Source organism: Notechis scutatus, chromosome 14, assembly GCF_049901735.1.
Source record: "Notechis scutatus isolate UNSWTSFEM ecotype Mainland chromosome 14, rNotScu1.2, whole genome shotgun sequence".
Lineage (NCBI taxonomy): Eukaryota > Metazoa > Chordata > Lepidosauria > Squamata > Elapidae > Notechis > Notechis scutatus.
In genome coordinates this window covers 7,635,275-7,657,376 of record NC_142022.1, presented here as the reverse complement: position 1 = coordinate 7,657,376, position 22,102 = coordinate 7,635,275, and the positions used below count along the sequence as shown (strand labels likewise).

The window sequence follows — 22,102 nt, the reverse complement described above, 5'->3', positions numbered from 1 at the left end:
CTATTACTATTGGTACTACCCTTGCTTGCCTTTACCATAGTTGTTCTATATTTGTAGGTCATTGTATTTTCTTATATTATTATTATTATTATTATTATTATTATTATTATTATTATTATTATTATTATTATTATTATTATTCATAATTCAAGATAGTGAACATACCTAGTATTCCTTCCTCCCCCTATTTTCCTTAAAACAGCCTCATGAGGTGGGTTGGGCAGAAGCTCTATCTATTACATCTACCTATTCATCCATCCATCATCCATCCCTCTTTCTCCGCCTGCCTTCTTATCTATCTGGTTATATTATTTTACTTCATCTGGCAAATCGATCTTCAAGCCTCTTGGGTGTTTCAGCAGCCGAACCTCAGATCTTCTGTACCCGAATGACAGGCTCTCTGCTACCTGGAGCCTCTCTTAACAATTCAAAGATTCTAGTCCTCATGGTTCTAAATGAGATTTCAGTTCCATAGAACCAAAGGCCTGGCAAGGAGGTTCCCGAGGCTGTTGATTTAATGTAATGATTTAATTGGCACCCCAAAAAGCAGGAAACCAGACCGGAAGTAGCAGAGGTGAAATTCAGCCAGTTTTGACCGGTTCTGGAGAACTGGTAGCAGAAATTTTGAGTAGTTCGGAGAACCGGCCAATCCCACCTCTGACTGGCCCCGCCAACCCCATCTCTTCTCTACCTCCCATTGAGTCCCAGCTGTGATCGGCTGGGTCTTCTTTGGTTGCCCTGCACAGGAGAATGGAGCTGGAAAGCAGGTTGGTGGGGTGGGGAGGGAATGGAGATTTTGCAGCAGGGCTCTTCAAACTTGGCAAGTTTAAGGCTTATGGACTTTAACTCCCAGAATTCCTCCTCCAGTCATGTTAGTTCAGGAATTCTGGGAGTTGAAGTCCACAAGTCTTAAACATGCCAAATTTGAAGACCCTCGATCTATTCTATCTATCTATTCTATCAATCCTTTCTCTCTCTCTCTCTCTCTCTCCCTCTATCTATTCTATCTCTCTTTCTTTCTATCTATCTAGTCTACCTCTCTTTATCTATCTATTCCAGGGGTCTTCAAACTTGACGGCTTTAAGGCTTGTGGACTTCAACTCCCAGAATTCTTCCTCCACTCATGTTAGCTCAGGAATTCTGGGAGTCGAAGTCAAGTTTGAAGACCCTTGGTTTATATAGTATCCTTCCCCTGCCATGCCCACCACGCCATGCCTACCACACCATGCCCACAGAACCAGTAGTAAAAAAAAAAAAAAAAATTGAATCCCACCACTGGGAAATAGGTGCCCAGAATGCAAAACCGGAATACCGTTGGGACCCAAAAGCACCTCTCCACTTAAAACTCAAAAGTATTGGATCAGATTAGACACACGGATAGGGAAAGATTTATCTTTATTGTGACCACTTTTTAGGATTTCAACACTTTCGATTCAGGAAAAACGTGCCAGGATCTTTGGCTCAATATACACCCCACACCCCACACCCCACACCCCGAGGCCAAAGGAAAACGGAGAACTCCATTTTGGGAGAGAAGTCGACTTTATGAACCTTCTTCCACGGGTTGCTGGGCCTGACCAGGGAGGGTGAACAGTCGGCCTACATTTTGCCTGATGTGTTCGGTGATAGGATCAAAGCTGTCCTGAAATTGCTGGAGCGCCGTACTGCAGAGAGAGGGGAAGAAAAAATAAGAATACAAAATAAATAAAGAGTGAAGAAACCTGTCCGCTTTCCACCGCACAAAAGCGCCTCAAAATAGCTTTTAAACCAGGGCCACGGCTCCACCCTAAGGTAGACTGCCTCAGAACATGGAGGTTCCATTGTCAACAAAACCCAAAACGCCAGGTGCGATGGGAAGGCAGCTAGCCCTCGACTTACCCCACAGTTCCTTTCGTGACCGAAGTCTCAACAGCACTGAAAAAAGTGACTTAATGGCCTTTCCCCCCCACACACACACGAATAACCCATTGCAGCATCCTCAGGGTCACATGATTTACATTTGGAAGCTTGGCAACTGGTTCGTATTGATGACGGTTGTGGTTGAGCAGGAGGCTGGACTAGAAGACCTCCAAGGTCCCTTCCAGCTCATTCTATTCTATTTCTCTTCCTAAATTCTATTCCATTCCAAAATTCTATTCTATTATCCTTTTTCCTATTCTATTCTATTCCAAAATTCTATTCTATTCCATTCAAATCAAATCAAAAGTTTATTGTCAATGCACAACATGTGTACAATGAAATTGAAAATTCCATTCCAAAATTCTATTCTATTCTCCTTTTTCCTATTCTATTTTCTATTCAATTATCCTTTTTCCTGTTCTATTCTATTTTCTATTCTATTCTATTCTATTCTCCTTTTTCCTATTCTATTCTATACTATTTTCTATTCTATTCTATTCTATTATCCTTTTTCCTATTCTATTTTCTATTCAATTATCCTTTTTCCTGTTCTATTCTATTCTATTTTCTATTCTATTATCCTTTTTCCTATTCTATTCTATACTATTTTCTATTCTATTCTATTATCCTTTTTCCTATTCTATTCTATTTACTATTCTATTCTATTATCCTTTTTCCTATTCTATTCTATCCCATTCCATTCCATAATTCTATTCTATTCCAAAATTTTATTCTATTCTATTCTCCTTTTTCCTATTCTATTCTATTTACTATTCTATTCTATTATCCTTTTTCCTATTCTATTCTATTCTATCCCATTCCATTCCATAATTCTATTCTATTCCAAAATTTTATTCTATTCTATTATCCTTTTTCCTATTCTATTCTATTTACTATTCTATTCTATTATCCTTTTCCCTATTCTATTCTATCCCATTCCATTCCATAATTCTATTCTATTCCAAAATTTTATTCTATTCTATTATCCTTTTTCCTATTCTCTTCTATTTACTATTCTATTCCATTCTCCTTTTTCCTATTCTATCCCATTCCAAAATTCTGTTCCAAATTTCTATCCTATCCTATGGTGCTTTGGTGCATCTGGGTTTAGGGAGAAAAAAATAACAGGCTCTTACTTAAATTGCCTCCTGAAGTCTTCTACTGTTGGTTGCCCAATTTTTTCCTTGATGGATGTAGCAAATCCTTCGGTTTCCTGTTGCAGTTTCCGGATAAATTCAGTTAACTGAGTGGTAAGGGTGGTTGAGGCCTCTACCTGAGGTTCTTCCTCGGCTTGCCGTTTCACTAAACCACCTGGGTATAAAATACAGACAACAACACGGAGGAGAATCAAGAGCCGGGCCTTGAGGGAGCGAAAGAGATTTTCAACGATTCATTTAGTGACTGTTACAAAATTACCCTGGCATTAAAACAACTTGGGGGGGTTTTCCACACTTATGACCATTACAGCCTTCCCATGGTCGCATGATCAAAATTCAGGCGCTTGGCAACTGACTCATATTTACGACGATTGCCATGTCTCCCCGGATCCCTTCTTGAGGAATCTTCTTGTGGGGAAAGGCAGATTTGCTTAATGACGGGGTGTGACTAATTTAACAACGGCACTGATTCCCTTGATAATGGCAGCCATGGAAAGTTTTCAAATTCACTGAACCGCCATCTCGCTTAGTGGCATACATGTTGGTCTCAAATGGAGGACAGTTTGTAAAGATATATAGATAGTCCTCAACAACAGATAGATAGATATATGGATGGATGGATGGATGGATGGATGGATGGATGGAGGATGGATGGATAGATAGATAGATAGATAGACAGAGATAGATAGATATAGACAGATATATAGATATAGATAGATATAGATATAGATAGATGTATAGATAGATGTATGTATGTATGTATAGATAGATAGATAGATAGATAGATAGATAGAGATAGAGATAGATAGATAGATAGATAGATAGATAGATAGATAGATAGATAGATAGATAGATAGATAGATAGATAGATAGATAGATAGACAGACATAGATAGATATAGATAGATATATAGATATAGAAAGATATAGATAGATATAGATAGATATAGATAGATGGATAGATAGAGAGAATTAAGCCAGAAAAAGACAGGTCTGTATCCCAACAAGGAGATGAAACTATGGGGCTGATGGATTATTTTTATTTCATCGAGAATAATTAACCAGGCTTGCAAGTATTTTTTTTTCAGTAAGTACATTCTGTCATTTTTGTATGAAATTGGGCTCCTTTCCAAATTGGTGGAAATTGGCTAGCTCCTTTAAAACCTTCCAGCAGCCAGCATGATGTTTACTCAGACATCAATAGCACCGAGTTGGCCGCTTGTCAAAGGTACAACCTCCACTTTTCCATAGAACGTAGAATAGCAGAGTTGGAAGGGACCTTGGAGGTCATCTAGCCCAACCCCCTGCCCGAGCAGGAGACCCTGGCCTAGACCATTCTGGACAGATGGCTGTCCAGTCTCTTTTTTTGAAAACCTCCAGTCATGGAGCACCCACGACTTCTAGTGGTAAGCTGTTCCACTGGTGAATAGTTCCCACGGTCAGGAAATTCCTCCTTAGTTCTAAGTTGCTTCTCTCCTTGATTAGTTTCCATCCGTTGCTTCTTGTCCTGCCTTTGGGTACTTTGGAGAATAAATTGACTCCCTCTTTCTTTGGGGCAGCCACTCAAATATTGGAACTCTGCTATCATGTCACTCTTAGTCCTTCTTTTCATTAAACCTCCCCAATTCCTGCAAACATTCTTCCTACTTTGATCCTCCTGTAATCCTCATTGCTGCTCTTTTCTGCAATCGTTGCAGAGTCTCAACATCCTTTTTTTTATATCGTGGTGACCAAAACCAGACGCGTTTACGTACCTTCGACATAGCAGATGCTGATCAGCAGAGCAGTCAGGGCAAAAACCTTCATTTTGACACAAGCTTGCCTTCACCTTTTCTTCTGGAGAGAAAGGGGGATTGGGGAATTTACAGAGAAGAAAGAGAAACAGACAGAGAAGAGGGGGGAAATATCAGGTTTAATGCCATTCCTTGCCTAGTTCACCCAGCTTTCCTTCTCTTGCAAATGTATGACTCAGCCAGTTGAATTTTGGATTTATTTATTTTTTAAGTGCCATCACAGGGACTAGAAACTTTGATTCTTGAAACGCCAGAAAACGACTCAACTTATAACCATTGATTTAATGAGCATTTGAAGTTCCGACAGGGCTGAAAAAAAATTTTTTTGACTGACTTGAATACTTCAAATCAATTGGCAACGCAGAGGTCGGGAAGTTGAAAAGCCTTCGTGCAAACCACACACTTGGAAACTGAAGTGCCATTCAGGGGACGTGAGCGGACAAGGGGTGACATGGCTGGTTTGATTTAGTAAGCCAACATCTACGTTTGGGTAGAGCCGTGCAGAAGAAGGATATATTATATTGGAAATTAAAAATGCTTTTTTTCCCCCAAGCTAAAGAATCGGTTGCAACAGCTGGTTGCTTACCTGCCCCATATTTAACAAAGCCGGTTTAATAAATATATAAAATAATGATAGACAGACAGACAATAAATAGAAGAAAAACAGACAGAGATTAGATAGACTAGAACTAGATAGACAGACAGACAGACAGATAGATAGACACAGACAGACAGACAATAAATAGAAGAAAGACAGACAGAGATTTGATTGTCTGAGTAAATAGACAGACAGATTGAAGATAAATAGGCAGGTAGGAAGGTAGACAATAAATAGAAGAAAGATGGACAGATATTAGATAAACAGATAGACAGATTAAAAAAAATAGATAGACAGATAGATAGATAGATAGATAGATAGATAGATAGATAGATAGATAGATAGATTGATAGATTGATAGATTGATAGATAGATAGACAGATCATTATTTTCTTCTTTTCATTTTTTAAAGAAAAGCCTTTGATCCTTACCTGTGCGAGGGATTTAAAAGAGAATATCCGGAGAAGAAATGTGTTTTAATCAGAGTCTAGGTATTTTTATACCCTCTCCTCAAAGTTCAGCCCCTCTCACTAATCTTTTCTGAAAATGATTGGCGCTTGCACCCCCTTCCCCTCCCTATCTAAACTGACCACCCTCATCAATTCTCTTGGGAACAGGACAATCGCTGCTTGTGTAACTCTTGTGTAAACAGAGTTGTCCGTGTGTCTCTCTGTGTGTAAAGAGTTATCTTCTTTCCCCGTATGCGTACACACTTCAACGGTAACATTCAGTTCAAACCAGAAAACGAAGGTTTACAAAGGGGCAAAGCACAGACTGAATTCCTGATTCTCCTTCTTTCAGCCTTTGCTGAATATGTATCTCCTAAACCTAAAGGACATCTAGAAGGTCCCATTTTAAAAAATCAAACGCACCTTCGAGGTACTATAAGAGTATAAGAGGACTCAGGGGGTAGAAAAAAAACGCTAGGGGGAAAAAATCCAGGTAATCCTGTGAATAATAAAGTTGGAAAGGGTCCTTAGAGGCCTTCTAGTCCAACCCCCTCAAACCGCGCAACTTTCAATTCATTTAGCGACCGTTCGAAGTTACAGTGGCACTGGAAAAAGCAAAATGATGACCGTTGTTCACACTTAACGTTGATCAAAAGTTCAAACGACTCATATTTATGACGGTCTCGGCGTCCCGGGGTGGGTCACGCGATCCCCTTTTGCGACCGTCCGATCAACAAAGCCTGGCTCACTTAACAAACCGCCTTGCTCATTGAACCGCTGCGGCGATCCCCTTAAACCACGGTGGCAAGGAAAGGTCGTAAAACGAGGCAAGTCTCACTTCGCAGCCGTTGTTTTGTCATTTCAAGCGGTCGCTAAACGAATGGTCGTAAGTTCGAGGACTAATTGGAGTTTTCGCTTGGCCCAGGGAGGGGGGAAGGAAAGCTGTCCTCCAGCAGCTGTTTTTGGCCAGCTCTCGCAATTTGGGTGCAAGGAAAGGACAACGTCTGAATTTCCTCTTATCAGCTGGACATTCACCTCCAACACATCAAGGTGACTGATTTATGAAAGACAAAAACAAACAGAGCAGAGACAATTTTTGGTTGTTGTTTTTTTTTAAATCCAGGATGGCAGAGAAATATCTGATGGGTGCCACCTGATCCAGCTTGTGCCCCAAATGTAAAGAATAAAAAAAACACACATATAGCTGCCAGTGTCCTAGATATCAACCTTATTATTATTATTATTATTATTATTATTATTCACAGAAAACAACAGTGTACACAGCAAACGAGATAACTATGCTGGGTTTCGCATCACAAATCACTAGTCGAACACTTCCCAAGCGTTTAAGACTGGGTGATGTATATGCGAATTATGCGAGCAGATCCCAGTAAGGTGGCCTTCTGCAGCTGACCAATGGTGATCTTGTCATCACCAATTGTTTTCAAGTGCTTGCCTAGGTCTTTAGGCACAGCACCCAGTGTGCCCAGTACCACTGGAACCACCTGCACTGGTTTATGCCAGAGTCTCTGCAGTTCGATTCTCTGCAGTTCGATTCTCAAGGTGACTTTTCCAAGTTGTTTCTCGTCGATTCTGCTGTCACCAGGTATGGCCGCCCTTTTTTCTTCTCCACAATCGTGATATCCGGGGTGTTGTGTTCCAAAACTTTTTATCAGTCTGTATTCGGAAGTCCCACAGTAGTTTTGCATGCTCATTTTCGACCCCTTTCTCAGGCTTATGATCCCACCTGTTCTTTGCTACAGGCAGGTGGTCGTTGGTGACACAAAGTTCCAGTGGGCCATCTGAGCGACGGTGTTGTGACGTTGTTTGTAGTCAGTCTGAGCGATGGTCTTACAACAACTCAGGATGTGATCGATGGTTTCACCCGCTTCTTTGTAGAGTCTGCATTTGGGGTTATCGGCAGATTTTTTTTCTATTCTGGCTTTGATTGCATTTGTTCTGATGGCTTGTTCTTGGGCTGCAAGAATCAGGCCTTCTGTCTCTTTCTTCGGTGTTCCATTGGTCAGCCATAACCAGCTCTTTTCCTAGTCTACTTTTCCTTGGATCTTTTCAAGGAACTGTCCATGCAGTGCTTTGTTACACTAGCTGTCAGCCCGAGTTTGCATTGTTGTTTTCCAACATCGATCCTTGGTTTGCTGCACTTTGAGAAACTTTGAGAAGCCTATTGTTGACCTCCATCAAAGCTGGTTCAACACTGTCTTTCACATAATCTGCCATTATTATTATTATTATTATTATTATTATTTAGAATTCTTTATTGGCCAAGTGTGATTGGACACACAAGGAATTTGTTTTTGGCGCACAAGCTCTCAGTGTACATAAAAGAAAGAGCAACCAGGATGATGAGGGGACTGGAGGCTAAAACATACAATGAACGGTTGCAGGAACTGGGCCTGGCTAGTCTAGGGAAGAGAAGGACCAGGGGAGACAGGATAGGAGTCTTCCAGTATTTGAGGGGCTGCCCCAGAGAGGAGGAAGGGGGTCAAGCTGTTTTCTAAAGTGCCTGTAGGCCAAACAAGGAAGAATGGATGGAAACTGAACAAGGAGAGATTCAACCTGGAAATAAGGAGGAATTTTCTGACAGTGAAAACAATCAACCCATAGAACAAAAGTTGCCTCCAGAAGTTGTGGGAGCTTCATCCCTGGAAGCTTTCCAGAAGAGACTGGACTGTCATCTGTCAGAAATTTTGCAGGGTCTCCTGCTTGGGCAGGGGGTTGGACTAGATGACCTACAAGGTCCCTTCCAACTCAGTTAATCTAGTAGTTCAATCTGAAACTGTGACAAGGAGCTGAAGGCAAGTGACAAATTAACTCTTGAGTCAAAAACCAGGTGATTGATTGACCCGGACATCCTGAACAAGCCAGCATTTTTCCTACGATCGACTGAAGGCTTCCTTGTAAAATACCCAAAATGCCCATCCTGTTATCTTCACGATCTGAAGGCCAACAAAGGAAGAGAGGAACGGAGGGATGAGTCCCAATGTTTGTTCTCAAATTTCAAAGTTCTGGAAAACTGGGCATCACGGGAAGCGGGGAGGTTGTTGGCTTGTTGTAGCTTGCAGGTGATAAGCACAGTGGCCATTCAACCTGATTTTTCCAGGCCTTCACTGAATTTCAAGATCTGGAAATAATCATTAATCGTATAAGATTAATCATTAATCATGTGCTCTCTTCTTGTGGGTTTTGGAGTAAAAATAAATGGCTGCTGCTGCCGCTTCTACTTCTTCATCTTCTTTCTCCTTCTTCTTCTTCTCCTCCTCCTCCTCCTCCTCCTCCTCCTCCTCCTCCTCCTCCTCCTCCTCCTCCTTCCTTCCTTCCTTCCTTCCTTCCTTCCTTCCTTCCTTCCTTCCTTCCTTCCTTTCTTCGTGTGCTAATGGCATCAAATAAAGGTCTTGCAGGGATCAGATAGATAGAGGAAAGGCTTTAGTGGCATTTTCCAAAATTTGGGGGATTTGACGCCTAAAGTACAGATTGTCCAAAACCTATGACTGGTCTACTGAGGTTTATTCATGTGCCAACCTCTTACTTAATTTTTGTTTTAACAGAAAAAAAGGGGTCACTTCCAACCCTAATACTCTGTGTTCTTGTTTTTATATTATTTTATTATGGTGGTTTGTAAATCTCCCAGTCCCTTAGGTGAGATAGGTGAAGTAGAAGTTTAGATAGATAGATAGATAGATAGATAGATAGATAGATAGATAGATAGATAGATAGATAGATAGATAGATGATAGATAGATAGATAGACAGACAGACAGGATAGTGTAGATGGATGGATGGATGGATGGATGGATGGATGGATGGATGGATGGATGGATGGATGGATCGATGGATCGATCGATAGATAGATGATAGTGTAGATAGATAGATAGATAGATAGATAGATAGATAGGTAGGTAGGTAGATAGATAGATAGATAGATAGATAGATAGATAGATAGATGATAGTGTAGATAGGTAGGTAGGTAGATAGATGATAGTGTAGATGGTAGATAGATAGATGATAGACAGATAGATACAGTAGATGATAAATATGGTAGGTAGGTAGATAAATAGATTGATAGATGATATATACTGTAGATTAGATAGATAAATATGGTAGGTAGGTAGATAGATAGATAGATAGATAGATAGATAGATAGATAGATAGATAGATGGATAGATAGAGGAGGGGGAGAGAGGTATTAGATTCTAGAGATTGATAGCTAGATGAATGATAAATAGGTAGAGGAGATAGATGATGGATGGATAAAGACAGACAGATGTGATTAGATATTAGACAGATGCGATAGACAGAGCTATTAGATTAGAGCGGATAGATGGGCGGATGGACAGATAAGAGGTATTAGGTAGATTAGACGAATCAGATGAAACCAAGAGACCGAGGCAGGCACGGGCGGCCTCGCTCTTCATCCGGATTCCTTTTCCCGCGTTCCCGGGTGGGGAGGGACCCGCCTAGAATCCCCATCGCCTTTCTCTCCCCCCCCCCACCCCCCCGTCACCCCCAACCCGGGAAAGCCGCCTGGCTGGGGACCCCGCGCGGCGCCTTGGGAGCCGGCCGAACGTTCGCGCAACATTTCCAGCCAATCAGAGAGCGGCTTGAAAGGGAAAACGCGGGGGGGCGGGGGGGCAGAGGGAGAGATCAAAGGGCCGGCTGGAGAAAAGGAAGCGGCTTTGGCTACAATTGTTTTTGAGCCAATCCCCGCTCAGCTCGGCTTCCGCTCCTGCGGGGTGGAGGGCGGGCTTGATCCTCCCGGCGACCAATCGCAGCCTTGAAAAAGAGGGGCGGGTGTGGGAGGGGGGAAGAAAAGGAGGAGGAGGAGTGGGGAAGATGGCCGCCCCCATCAAGATCACCGGGGGGAAGGAAGAGTTAGGAAGAGTGGGGAGGGGCTCTGAATGCCTGACGCCTTTCTAAACCCCCTCCCCTTTTCCAATTCCCACGACCTTTTGAAAAAGGGGGTCCGTTTCCTCCCCAGCCCCCTCAAGTATTTATTGGATCCCCATCCTGCGCCCCCCACAAACACGCTTCCCCCCTTCCTCCTTTCCCCCTTTCTCCAAGCAAAGCAAGCATCCCCATTTTTATTTTTATTGTATTTTATTTTATTTTGCAGAAGAAGAAGAAGAAGCTGCAGAAGGATTGTTTTTCCTTCCTCCCTCCCCCATTCCTAGGGAGCCACGAAGGTGTTGGTGGGTTGGTTGGTTCTAGGTGTGAAATAACACGCAACCCTTGAATTCTTTTGCTTTCAAACAAGGCGGGGGGGACTCAAACCGGATGAGACGAACCCCCAGCCTGGCTTTAGGTGTGGAGCTGGGGGGTTGGGGGAGGTCATGGGGAATATATTCGCCCCCTTCTCGGCCCCACGAAAAGGGGCTCGCCGGGCCGAAGGACTCTGCAACCCCGGTAGTTTTGATGAACTTCACCGCAAATGCAAAGGTAAAACACCCCTTTTTAGTTTTTATTTTTATTTTTTTATTTTGCTTATATATGGATAGATTTGGTTGGCAGGTGCTTGGGGCCTCTCTGAGCTTGGTGGGTTTTCTTGCAGACGTTTCATGACCCAGCTAGGGAACATTATCAGTGTTAGAAGGGGGAAGAAGGAGGAGGAGAATTGTGGGGCCCTTGGTGCTCTCTGAGCTTGGTGGTTTTCTTGCAGACGTTTCATGAGCCAACTAAGTAACATCATCCGTGCTACAAGGGGGAAGGAGGAGGAGGAGAACTGTGGGGTCCTGGGTGCTCTCTGTGCTAGCTGGTTTTCTCGTGGACGTTTCATGGCCCAACTAGGTAACGTCATCAGTGCTAGAAGGAAGTAGGGTTTGCAGAGAGCAGGAGGAGGAGAACTGATACGGATACAGATTAGAAGGGACCTTGCAGGTCATCTAGTCCAACCCCCCACCAGCCCAACTGTGGGGTTGTGGGTGCTCTCTGAGCTTGGTGGTTTTCTTGCAGACATTTCATGGCCCAACTAGATAACGTCATCAGTGCTAGAAGGGAATGGGGCTTGTGGAGAGGAGTGAGGAAGAGAAGAGGAGAGGGAGGATTGTGGGGTCCAGATTACTCTGAGTTTGGTGGTTTCCTTGCAGACTAACTTAACAACGGGGTTGCTCGCTTATCAACCTCCATGATCCATTTAACAACCAAGACGAGAAAGGTCATAAAATGGGGGAAAAAATCCACTTAACAAACATCTCACTTAACAGCAGAATTTTGAGGGTCAATTCTGGTCGTCAGGCGAGGACTGTGTGTATGTGCCGAAACGTCCTTGCTTGAGGGTTACAAAAAAAACCCTGTGTTTTATTTTTGTGTACCTGGTTGTGTAATGGCTGGTTCTGTCCCTGGCCAGCTGGTCCAATCTCCCTCATCGATTCCACAGTTCATATTGACTGTTGTCATATTTTTGTATTGTCGTTTTTATTCTCTGGTAAATTCCCCAGTGTGACTCGATAGCCAGATGGGTGTGGGGAGCGTTTCATCCATCCAATAAAGTCAGTTTAAATGTGGCTTCAAATTCTCTCTCTTTTAAAACCCTGTTTCCATTTCAGATGTTTTCCCTCAACAAATAGAAGGCGTCAAGCTGATCATTAATAAGTCTCTGAGTAGCCATTTCCAGGTGAGTCTCCTTGCTTCCAGGAATCTGTAATTTGGGGAGGGGGTCTCCATAACACGCTAGCCTACCTCGCAGGGGGGGTTATTTTGTGGAGTCATGGAAGGCGGGCGTGTTATCTTCCTTCCTCCATCCATCCAGCAAACAAACATTAGACTAAGTTGTCTTGTACAGATCATTGTTGACTTACAACGCTTCGTTTAGTGACTGAAGTTACAATGGCACTGAAAAACAGGACTTTGGATGCTGTTTCACAACCTACGACGGTTTCAGCCTCCACAGGGTCCCGTGATCCACCTTCAGACGCTTGGCAACTGACTCGTATCTGTGATGGTCGCGGGGGAGGGCAAAGTCGATGGGGAAGCGGGATTTGCTTAACGACCATGGCACTCACTTAATAACCGGAGGGATTCCCTTAACCCACGCAGCCCTAAAAGGTGGTAAAACGGGCAAAACTCACTGAACAACCAGTTTCACTTAGCGATAGTTTTGGCCTCAATGAGGGCTTGCTTCTCAGGATTCCGGCGATCGCCCTAATTAAATCATCAGCCTCGAGCCAAGCTTCAAAAAAAACTTCAAAGGATTTATTAGGAGCGACATGCCGCATGACCTGTATGAAGCCGACTCTGAGACATGTAATTTACAATCCCCTATGACCAGTGGTGCATTTCAAAAAAAATCTTACCACCAGTTCGATGAGCGTGGCTAAGGTGGGCGCACTTTGCACACACACACATACCAAATGTGCACTTTGCACAGGCGCAGAGGCTTTCTGACTCCACTTCCTGCAAGCCTGCACTCTCCCTTGTTGCTTTGGCAGCTGCCACGCAGCAATCTGGAGATAAAGATCAGTATGAGAACCCGGGCGAGTGGGCCCAAAAGCAAAGCGTCGGAGAGAACCAATTCTGTCTCTTGCTACTCATCGGCGCTACCGGCTTGGCAGAACCGGGACAAAACCGGTAGAATATCACCACTATGACCCTGTCCTCCCCCAACCCCCTGGGTGTATCGTAACTCAGCTTCTCCAACGAAACAGGTTCATGGGCTCTGGGTGTCAACAATCACATTCTCCAATAAAGGATTTTCGCAGGCGGAATATCCGGCTGCCTAAGTTACACACTTTGTGAGAGAAACTTGGAATGTGCTTCTGATTTTATTTGCCGTATGCTCCTTCAGGTCTTTTTTTTTTTCCCCCTCCTCTTTCTCACGGCAACTTCGAAACAGGCATAGGAATATTTTACAACTTGACGCCTACCTGCACGCCTCGTTTTCTGATTTGAAACTTCCTGCTGTTTTTTTCCCCCCCTCTTGCAGGTAAGCCACACTGTTCACATGAGCACCATCGGCCACTCGAGTTACCACCTGAACGCGACGTACTTGGGCGATCGGCAGCTTAGTCCTACAGAGGTGAGCCAAAGCAGATTATTTCCGGTCGAAACGGGATTTCAGTTGGTCTTTTGGATCCTAATTCCCAGATTACAAGTAGGTGGGTTTGGAGTCCCTCGGAAGTAAGGCTTGTTAAATCAGGTTAGTTAACTCTCCTTAGGTATGAAAGACAGCTGGGTGTGCCAATTACCAGGAGATGGTAAGTTCTAGTCCTGCCTTAGGCATGAAAGATGGATGGGTGACTTTGGGCCAATCACCAGGAGACGGTGAATTCTAGTCCAGCCTTTCAGGCTGCTGGGTGACTTTGGGCCAATCACCAGGAGACAGTGAATTCTAGTCCAGCCTTAGGCATGAAAGATGGCTGGGTGACTTTGGGCCAATCACCAGGAGACAGTGAATTCTAGTCCAGCCTTAGGTATGAAAGCTGGCTGGGTGACTTTGGGCCAATCACCAGGAGACAATGAATTCTAGTCCAGCCTTAGGCATGAAGATGGATGGGTGACTTTGGGCCAATCACCAGGAGACGGTGAATTCTAGTCCAGCCTTAGGCATGAAGATGGATGGGTGACTGGGCCAATCACCATTCTAGTCCAGCCTTTCAGGCTGCTGGGTGACTTTGGGCCAATCACCAGGAGATAATGAATTCTAGTCCAGCCTTAGGCATGAAAGCTGGCTGAGTGATTTTGGGCCAATCACCAGGAGACGGTGAATTCTAGTCCAGGCTGCTGGGTGATTTTGGCCAATCACCAGGAGAAATTCTAGTCCAGCCTTTCAGGCTGCTGGGTGACTTTGGGCCAATCACCAGGAGACAGTGAATTCTAGTCCAGCCTTTCAGGCTGCTGGGTGACTTTGGGCCAATCACCAGGAGACAATGAATTCTAGTCCAGCCTTTCAGGCTGGCTGGGTGACTTTGGGCCAATCACCAGGAGACAGTGAATTCTAGTCCAGCCTTTCAGGCTGCTGGGTGACTTTGGGCCAATCACCAGGAGACAGTGAATTCTAGTCCAGCCTTTCAGGCTGCTGGGTGACTTTGGGCCAATCACCAGGAGACAGTGAATTCTAGTCCAGCCTTTCAGGCTGCTGGGTGACTTTGGGCCAATCACCAGGAGACAGTGAATTCTAGTCCAGCCTTTCATGGCTGCTGGGTGACTTTGGGCCAATCACCAGGAGACAGTGAATTCTAGTTCAGCCTTTCAGGCTGGCTGGGTGACTTTGGGCCAATCACCAGGAGACAGTGAATTCTAGTCCAGCCTTTCATGAAAGCTGCTGGGTGACTTTGGGCCAATCACCAGGAGACAGTGAGTTCTAGTCCAGCCTTTGAAAGCTGCTGGGTGACTTTGGGCCAATCACCAGGAGACAGTGAATTCTAGTCCAGCCTTTCAGGCTGCTGGGTGACTTTGGGCCAATCACCAGGAGACAGTGAATTCTAGTCCAGCCTTAGGTATAGGCTGCTGGGTGACTTTGGGCCAATCACCAGGAGACAGTGAATTCTAGTCAGCCTTAGGTATGAAAGCTGGCTGGGTGATTTTGGACCAATCACCAGGAGACGGTGAATTCTAGTCCAGCCTTTCAGGCTGCTGGGTGACTTTGGGCCAATCACCAGGAGACAATGAATTCTAGTCCAGCCTTAGGCTGCTGGGTGACTTTGGGCCAATCACCAGGAGACAATGAATTCTAGTCCAGCCTTTCATGAAGCTGCTGGGTGACTTTGGGCCAATCACCAGGAGACAGTGAATTCTAGTCCAGCCTTTCAGGCTGCTGGGTGACTTTGGGCCAATCACCAGGAGACAGTGAATTCTAGTCCAGCCTTTCAGGCTGCTGGGTGACTTTGGGCCAATCACCAGGAGCCTGGGAGTTCTAGTCTTAGGCACAAAAGTGAGCTGGGTGACTTTGGGCCAATCCCTCTCTCTCATACCAATCCAACCTCGCAGGGTTGTCACTGTGGGGAAAAATAGGAAGAGAAGGGAGTGTCAGTTATGTCCACTCTCTTGAGTCATTTGTTTTTAAAAGCGATTATAATAATAATTTATTTTAACATTTTAAAAAAATAAATGTTTAAAGTTTTAAAATAATTAAATTAAAATTACATCTTTCTTTTTTTTTTTTTTTAATTCTTAAAAGCAGGCAAACGTCAATCCATTTTCCTCGAATGGGCAAAATTGTTATTTTCCTTTTTTATCAGAAGTCAACAAAATAACAGTCCGTGGAAAGGTTAATCATTGAAAAGTTTCTCGGAAGGGCAGTGAAATTTCGGCCCAAATTACCAGCTTTGAAAGAGATATTTTGTTGTTGTTTTTGTTTTAAATTCATCCAGTCTTTTTTTTTTCCCCCCTGGTTCTTTTTCCTAGACTTTTCCCACCCTTATTGGCGATATTAGCAGCGCTGGGAGCCTCAGTGCCCAAATTCTCCATCTTATAACGGAGCGGATACGAACCAAAGCGGTTTTCCAGGTAACGGCGTCTCGCCTTGCGTGTCTGTCTGAAATTCAAAACCAGTATTCGGATGTTCTCCAATCGGCCATAAAGAAATGGGCTCGCTTCCTTGCCTCCCTGTAGCCACCTTGGCCTCCCTGGCAGGACCGTCGTAAAGAGGGTTTGAATACCCCCAAAGCTGCACTTTGCAACCTGACCCCCAAAAAAAAAAAAAACAGCAGAAAAGCAAAGAGAGACACAGATTGGAAATGCATTACAGCTCCCCTGACATTTTAATTAACTTTTGCGTCGAATTTAAACTTATTTAAATTTAAATAATTTCCTTTTTAAATTTCACATTCTTTTTTTAATATTTTAATGCCCAAAGTTGCAATTTGCAGGCTGGAAAAAAACAAAACAGGCTTTTCTTTTTAAAAAAGGCCCTTTAAAGCAAATAGAGACCCAGATTGGAAGTAAATATAACTCCCCTTACTTTTAATTGCTTTAATTTAATATGCTTTCTTTTATATATATATATAATTTTTTTATTTTTATTTTTTTAAAAAAAACATCTCTCTTGGAGAACAATGTGGTTCCAGGTTTTTACGTTTCAATACAAACATGACCATAGTTACATATTCGTCGTTCGTATCCAATTTCATATCGTATTAAAATATTCTCAAATATTCTTATATTCTTATTTTATCCCATTCCAATTCATATCATCACTTATTTCATTTTTCTTTAAATATTCTCATATCTTGTTTTACAATATTGTCTAGGATTCTTATATCATTTCTATATTTTTATGCTTTTAAGATTGTATGGTACACCACCCACAGTCAGCTCAGGTCAAATTCTTGAAAGAAGGAATTTCCCTGCATGTAGAAAGCTAAGGTGTGCCTCCCTTGAGGTGCTAGATTTCTGCAAGCGTGCCTTTCTTTTTTTTCTTCTATCCTATGACATTCCTGGTTTGTTTGTCCCCCCCCAATTTCTCTCTCCCCCTGTATTCTGAACGGCTCAGGCTGAGCTCTGAAATGTAGACTAGAGTTTCTCTCTGTTAAAAACCCAATTCCTGACTGATTTGCCCTGTTCAGACTCAACAGGCCAAATTCACCACCTGGCAATTTGATACTGAATATCGCGGGGATGATTACACTGCCACCCTGACGCTGGGGAACCCCGATCTGATCAGCGAATCCGGTGAGTGAGTGTGTCACACAGATAATCTTTGGCAGGGATTGACATCTCTTCCCTTCTCTTTTTCATCCTTTCCTTTCTTTTCCTTTCCTTTTCTTTCCTTTTCTTCCCTTCCCCTTTTCATTTCCTTCCCTTCCTTTCCCTCCTTCCATTCTCTTTCTTTTCTCTCCCACCCTTTGTCTCTCAGTGTTCCTTCTTTCCTTCCCTCCTTCCTTCCATCCATCTTCCTTTCTCCTTCCCTTCCCCTTCCTGCTCCCTTCCCTTCTCTACCTTTCTTTCCTCTCCTTCCTTTTCTCCCTCCCTCCTTTCTTTCTTCCATTCTTTCTTTCTTTCTCTTTCTCTCCCACCCTTTCTTTGTCTTTGTCTCACTTTCTCAGTGTTCATTCCTCCTTCCAACCTTCTTTCCTTCATTCCTTCATTCCTTCCCTCTTTTCCTTCCTTCCTTCCTTCCTTCCTTCCTTCCTTCCTTCCTTCCTTCCTTCCTTCCTTCCTTCCTTCCTTCCTTCCTTCCTTCCTTCCTTCCTTCACATCTCAAAGCGACTGACTTTGAAAAACATTCTGCTAAACTATACAACCGTCCCTGCTATTGGTAATTGACCCTTAACCATGTTTTATTCTACGCAGTTATTGTTGTTGCACACTTCCTCCAGAGCATGACGTCGCGGTTGGTCCTAGGGGGTGAATTGGTGTATCACCGACGTGCCGGAGAAGAAGGAACCATTGTCACTCTGGCGGGCAAGTACACCGGTGAGTAGCTCCTTTAATAGTGCCTTGGGGAGGGAATCAGGTTGTCCTCAATCCAGGGGTTTCCAGATGCCATCAGAGCAATAATTTCTGGATTTTCTAGCAATAAGGATGGTTTGCGGCTTCCCACCAGGATTAAAAACACCAGGTAACAAGAACAGCAAGAAATGCCAACAAGCCTAAACTGCAGTATAAATTTCAGGCCTTGCTTTCTTGCAGCTTTCCCCAAAGACAGTTCTAAAAAGAACAATATATTGTTTTTTAAGGGAAGAATGAGCAGAAAGTCAGAAAAACAGGAAAAGAGAGAAAGGGGTGGGGAGATAGCAAGGAAAGGAAAGAAGGAAGAGAAAAGAAAGAAAAAAAAAGAAAGAAAGAAAGAAAGAAAGAAAGAAAGAAAGAAAGAAAGAAAGAAAGAAAGAAAGAAAGAAAGAAAGGAAAAGGAGGAAGGAAAAAGAAGGAAAAGGAATATAAGAAATGGAAGGAAGGAAGGAAGGAAGGAAAAAGGGGAGGGAGAAAGGAGAGAAAGACAAGACAGAAAGAGAGAAAGAGAAGGAAGGAAGGAAGGAAGGAAGGAAGGAAGGAAAAGGGGAGGGAGGAAGGAAGAGAAAGACAAGACAGAAAGAGAAAAAGAGAGAAAGGAAGGAAGGAAGGAAGGAAGGAAAAAGGGGAGGGAGGAAGGAGAGAAAAACAAGACAGAAAGAGAAAAAGAGAGGAAGGAAGGAAGGAAGGAACGAACGAACGAACTTTTGACCTCTCCCACTCTGAGCATAATCCAAAGTCAAATATTTAGGTTCAACTGAAGAGTTGAGTTGGACTTTGGATAGATCAGTGGCCCCATTGTTGGTAGATCAGTAATCAGGAACGTTGGGAATGGCTGGTGAAGATGACAGAATTAGCAGAGATGGCCAAATTGTCTTGTTTGGTTAGAGGAAATGTATTTCTTGGTCACTGGAAATCCCGTATGGAATCTGGGGTATGCTTAATCAGGATGGAGTCAAGAAAAAATAATTTGCTAAAGGCCACGATGCCTTGTTTCTAATTATGGTTTTGTGTTTAAAATGCTTCGTTTATTTGCACTCTGCCCTGAAGAAGAAATGCAATATATTTAATAATCAGAAGTGCAGGGTATTTAATAATATTTGTGCGTTATTTTAGCTCTGAAATGGATAGCCACGCTTAATTTGGGATATGGTGGAGCCCATGCCAGTTACTACCACCGAGCTAATGACCAGGCGAGTTGAACCTTCATTCCTTCTCCTCCTCCTTCTCCACTTTTCTCCTCCTCCTTCTTTTCTTCTTTCCTTTCCTTCCTCCTTTTCCTCCATCACTTTATTCTGCTCTTTATTCTTTATTCTTTTCTTCTTCTGCCCTTTCTCCTAATTTTCATCTTCCTCCTTCTCTTCTTTTTCCTTCTAATGCTCATCTCTTTTTTATTTTCATTTTTTCCTTCTCCTTCTCATCTTCATCTTTTTTCTTCTCTTCTTTTCCCTTCTCCTTCTAATCTTCATCTCTTTTCTTCTCCCCTTTCTCCTTTTCCTTCTCCTTCTCCTAACCTTCCTCCTCCTCCTCCTTTCCTGAGCCCCAAACCTTCGAGTTTGGCTTCCATCTTTGCCCCCTCTCCTTGGCAGATCCAGGTTGGCGTGGAATTTGAAGCCAACACTCGGCTGCAGGAGACAAGCTTCGCTTACGGGTATCAACTCACCCTGCCCGAAGCCAATATGATCTTCAAGGGTGAGTGGAATTAAACCATCGACAGGTTCTACCCTCTGCCAATGATCCCTCTGCCATCAAAGGGAGAAGTTAATTTTCCATTTTGCTTGCCAAAAGTTTTCCTGCCTGAGGCGGGACTAGAACTCCCCGTCTCCTGGGGATTGGCCCAAAGTCAGCCAGTCGGCTTTACGCCTAAGGTGGGACTAGAACTCACTAGCTCCTGGGGATTGATCCAGTCGCCCAGTCTGTTTGCATGACTAAGGTGGGACTAGATCTCCCAATCTCCTGGTGATTGGCCCTAAGTCACCAAGCTAGCCTTCTTGCCTAAGGCGGGACTAGAACTCCCCATCCCCTGTTTTTTGGCCCAAAGTCATCCAGTTGGCTTTATGCCTAAGATAGGACTAGAACTCACTGTCTTCTGGTGATTGACAAGTCACCCAGTCAGTTTTCATGACTAAGGCGGGACTAGAACTCCCAGTCTCCTGGTGATTAGCCCTAAGACACCAAGCTAGCTTTCATGCCTAAGGCGGAACTAGAACTCCCTATTTCCTGGTGATTGACCCAAAGTTACCCAGTCAGTTTTCATGACTAAGGCGGGACTAGAACTCCCAGTCTCCTGGTGATTGGCCCTAAGACACCAAGCTAGCTTTCATGCCTAAGGTGGTACTCGAACTCCCCGTCTCCTGGTGATTGACCCAAAATCACCCAATCAGCTTTCCTGCCTACGGCAAAGCTAGAACTCACCCTTTTCCTGGTTTCTAACCCGGTGCCTTAACCACTACTAGGCCAAAGCTGCCGCTAATGCCTCACTCTTCTTCTTCTTTCAGGCTTTGTGGACAGCAACTGGTGCGTGGGGGCCGTTCTGGAGAAGAAAATACCCCCGTTGCCCGTGACCTTAGCGCTGGGCGCCTTCCTCAACCATTGGAAACACCGCTTCCATTGTGGGTTCAGCATCATCGTGGGTTGAGGGCCTTCTCCGGCCTGGGTCTCTTACAAAATGGAGGCGGTTGGGGTTTGAAAGGTTGGGGGGGGCATTGCTCGGTTAGAGCAATGCGGCCTTGGATGATGGACACGAGGGTATCGGGGCCCTTGCGGTCTCGCGTAGATACGCGGCGATGCCACGGCCTCCTCCGTTGGTCCGTGCACGATTCCTGCCCGGAGAGAAACACACCCTGGGGGCAAGGGTGTCCCGTTCCTCACCTCCTGGGACCTCCGATTTTGCTCGCTTAGGGCAAAGTAAAAGCCAGGCACAGGATTTTGGGTCTCCTTTCTACGTTTGATGGTCTTTGGAGAGTTCTGATCTCTTGGGTTCCCCAGTGGAGCGCGGGATCGGCGCCATTTTGGTGTGGGTCATGTGGGGGCCTTGAAATTTGAAAGAGCCCCTCAACTCAGCTGCTGTTTCCTGGACGGCTTGTGTTATTTGGCTGATTCAGGGGCAAGGACCAAAAAGCTGAATTTTATGACTTCAGGGCAATGGTGACTCTAAATATGATTAAAACGATGTTGAGGCTAGAATTCCTAGCCCCTCAAAACGCTTCAGGTGTGGTTCTTTTAACGCCTTGTTTTGATATTTTCATAGACAGGAAACGGTTGCCACTTTCCTCAAAACTTTACAAGTCATCCTCTAGTTATGACCCTTTTGGTTAGTGACGCCTTTCCTGCCCCTTTTGAGTGTGGGAAAGAAAACCGAGAGACGACAAGAACAGCTGATTGGTTAGAAAGTAAAACGGAGAGATAAATACATGGAATAACACAGATAAAATGAAAAAAGGAAGAGGATAGATAAACCAAGGAAAGACGGGTCGATAAAAATGAAACGGATAAAACCGATGAAAAAAAAAATGAGGGATAAACAAGAATAAATAAAAATAAAACAGATAAAATAGGTAAACCGTATGAAAAAGATGATAAAGACGATGGATTTTAAAAAAAGATAGATGAAAATAAAACAAAATAGATGAAAAGGAAGATGGTACTAAAGAAAAGAAAAACAGGTAAATGGATAAAAATGATGAAAGAAATGAAAAGATGATAAAAAATAAAATGGAACTCAATGAAAAGAAAGATGGTAAAGAAAAGATGGATGAAGATAAATCAAAATAGATGAGAAGAAATCTAAAAAATAAAATAAAACA

General features: G+C 43.6%; 2 protein-coding genes and 1 long non-coding RNA gene across 6 annotated transcripts in view; 2 read left to right on the top strand and 1 right to left on the bottom strand.

Moving 5' to 3' along the window:
• The window catches only part of LOC148129522 (uncharacterized), a 268,357-nt gene that overhangs the window by 226,415 nt on the left and 19,840 nt on the right, over window positions 1–22,102 (top strand). The window lies entirely within an intron of this gene.
• On the bottom strand, window positions 1,379–5,919 carry APOA2 (apolipoprotein A2). 2 transcript variants are annotated; one of them, XM_026690232.2, is made up of 4 exons: window positions 5,878–5,919; window positions 4,810–4,891; window positions 3,036–3,210; window positions 1,379–1,664 (listed from the first exon to the last, which is right to left on the bottom strand). In XM_026690232.2, exons 2-4 carry the CDS (start codon window positions 4,859–4,861, stop codon window positions 1,544–1,546), a joined length of 348 nt encoding a protein of 115 aa, XP_026546017.1. In that variant the 5' UTR covers window positions 4,862–4,891; window positions 5,878–5,919; the 3' UTR covers window positions 1,379–1,543. The 2 variants fall into 2 exon arrangements, with proteins under 2 accessions (XP_026546017.1, XP_026546018.1); XM_026690233.2 differs by having other exon boundaries at window positions 4,810–4,888.
• On the top strand, window positions 7,161–22,031 carry TOMM40L (translocase of outer mitochondrial membrane 40 like). 3 transcript variants are annotated; one of them, XM_087943515.1, is made up of 10 exons: window positions 7,161–7,501; window positions 11,029–11,348; window positions 12,455–12,522; window positions 13,831–13,923; window positions 16,251–16,352; window positions 17,411–17,516; window positions 18,138–18,260; window positions 19,413–19,489; window positions 19,886–19,988; window positions 20,795–21,500. In XM_087943515.1, exons 2-10 carry the CDS (start codon window positions 11,243–11,245, stop codon window positions 20,932–20,934), a joined length of 918 nt encoding a protein of 305 aa, XP_087799641.1. In that variant the 5' UTR covers window positions 7,161–7,501; window positions 11,029–11,242; the 3' UTR covers window positions 20,935–21,500. The 3 variants fall into 3 exon arrangements, with proteins under 3 accessions (XP_087799641.1, XP_087799640.1, XP_087799639.1); XM_087943514.1 differs by lacking the exon at window positions 7,161–7,501 and having other exon boundaries at window positions 10,707–11,348; XM_087943513.1 differs by lacking the exons at window positions 7,161–7,501; window positions 11,029–11,348 and adding an exon at window positions 11,561–11,696 and having other exon boundaries at window positions 20,795–22,031.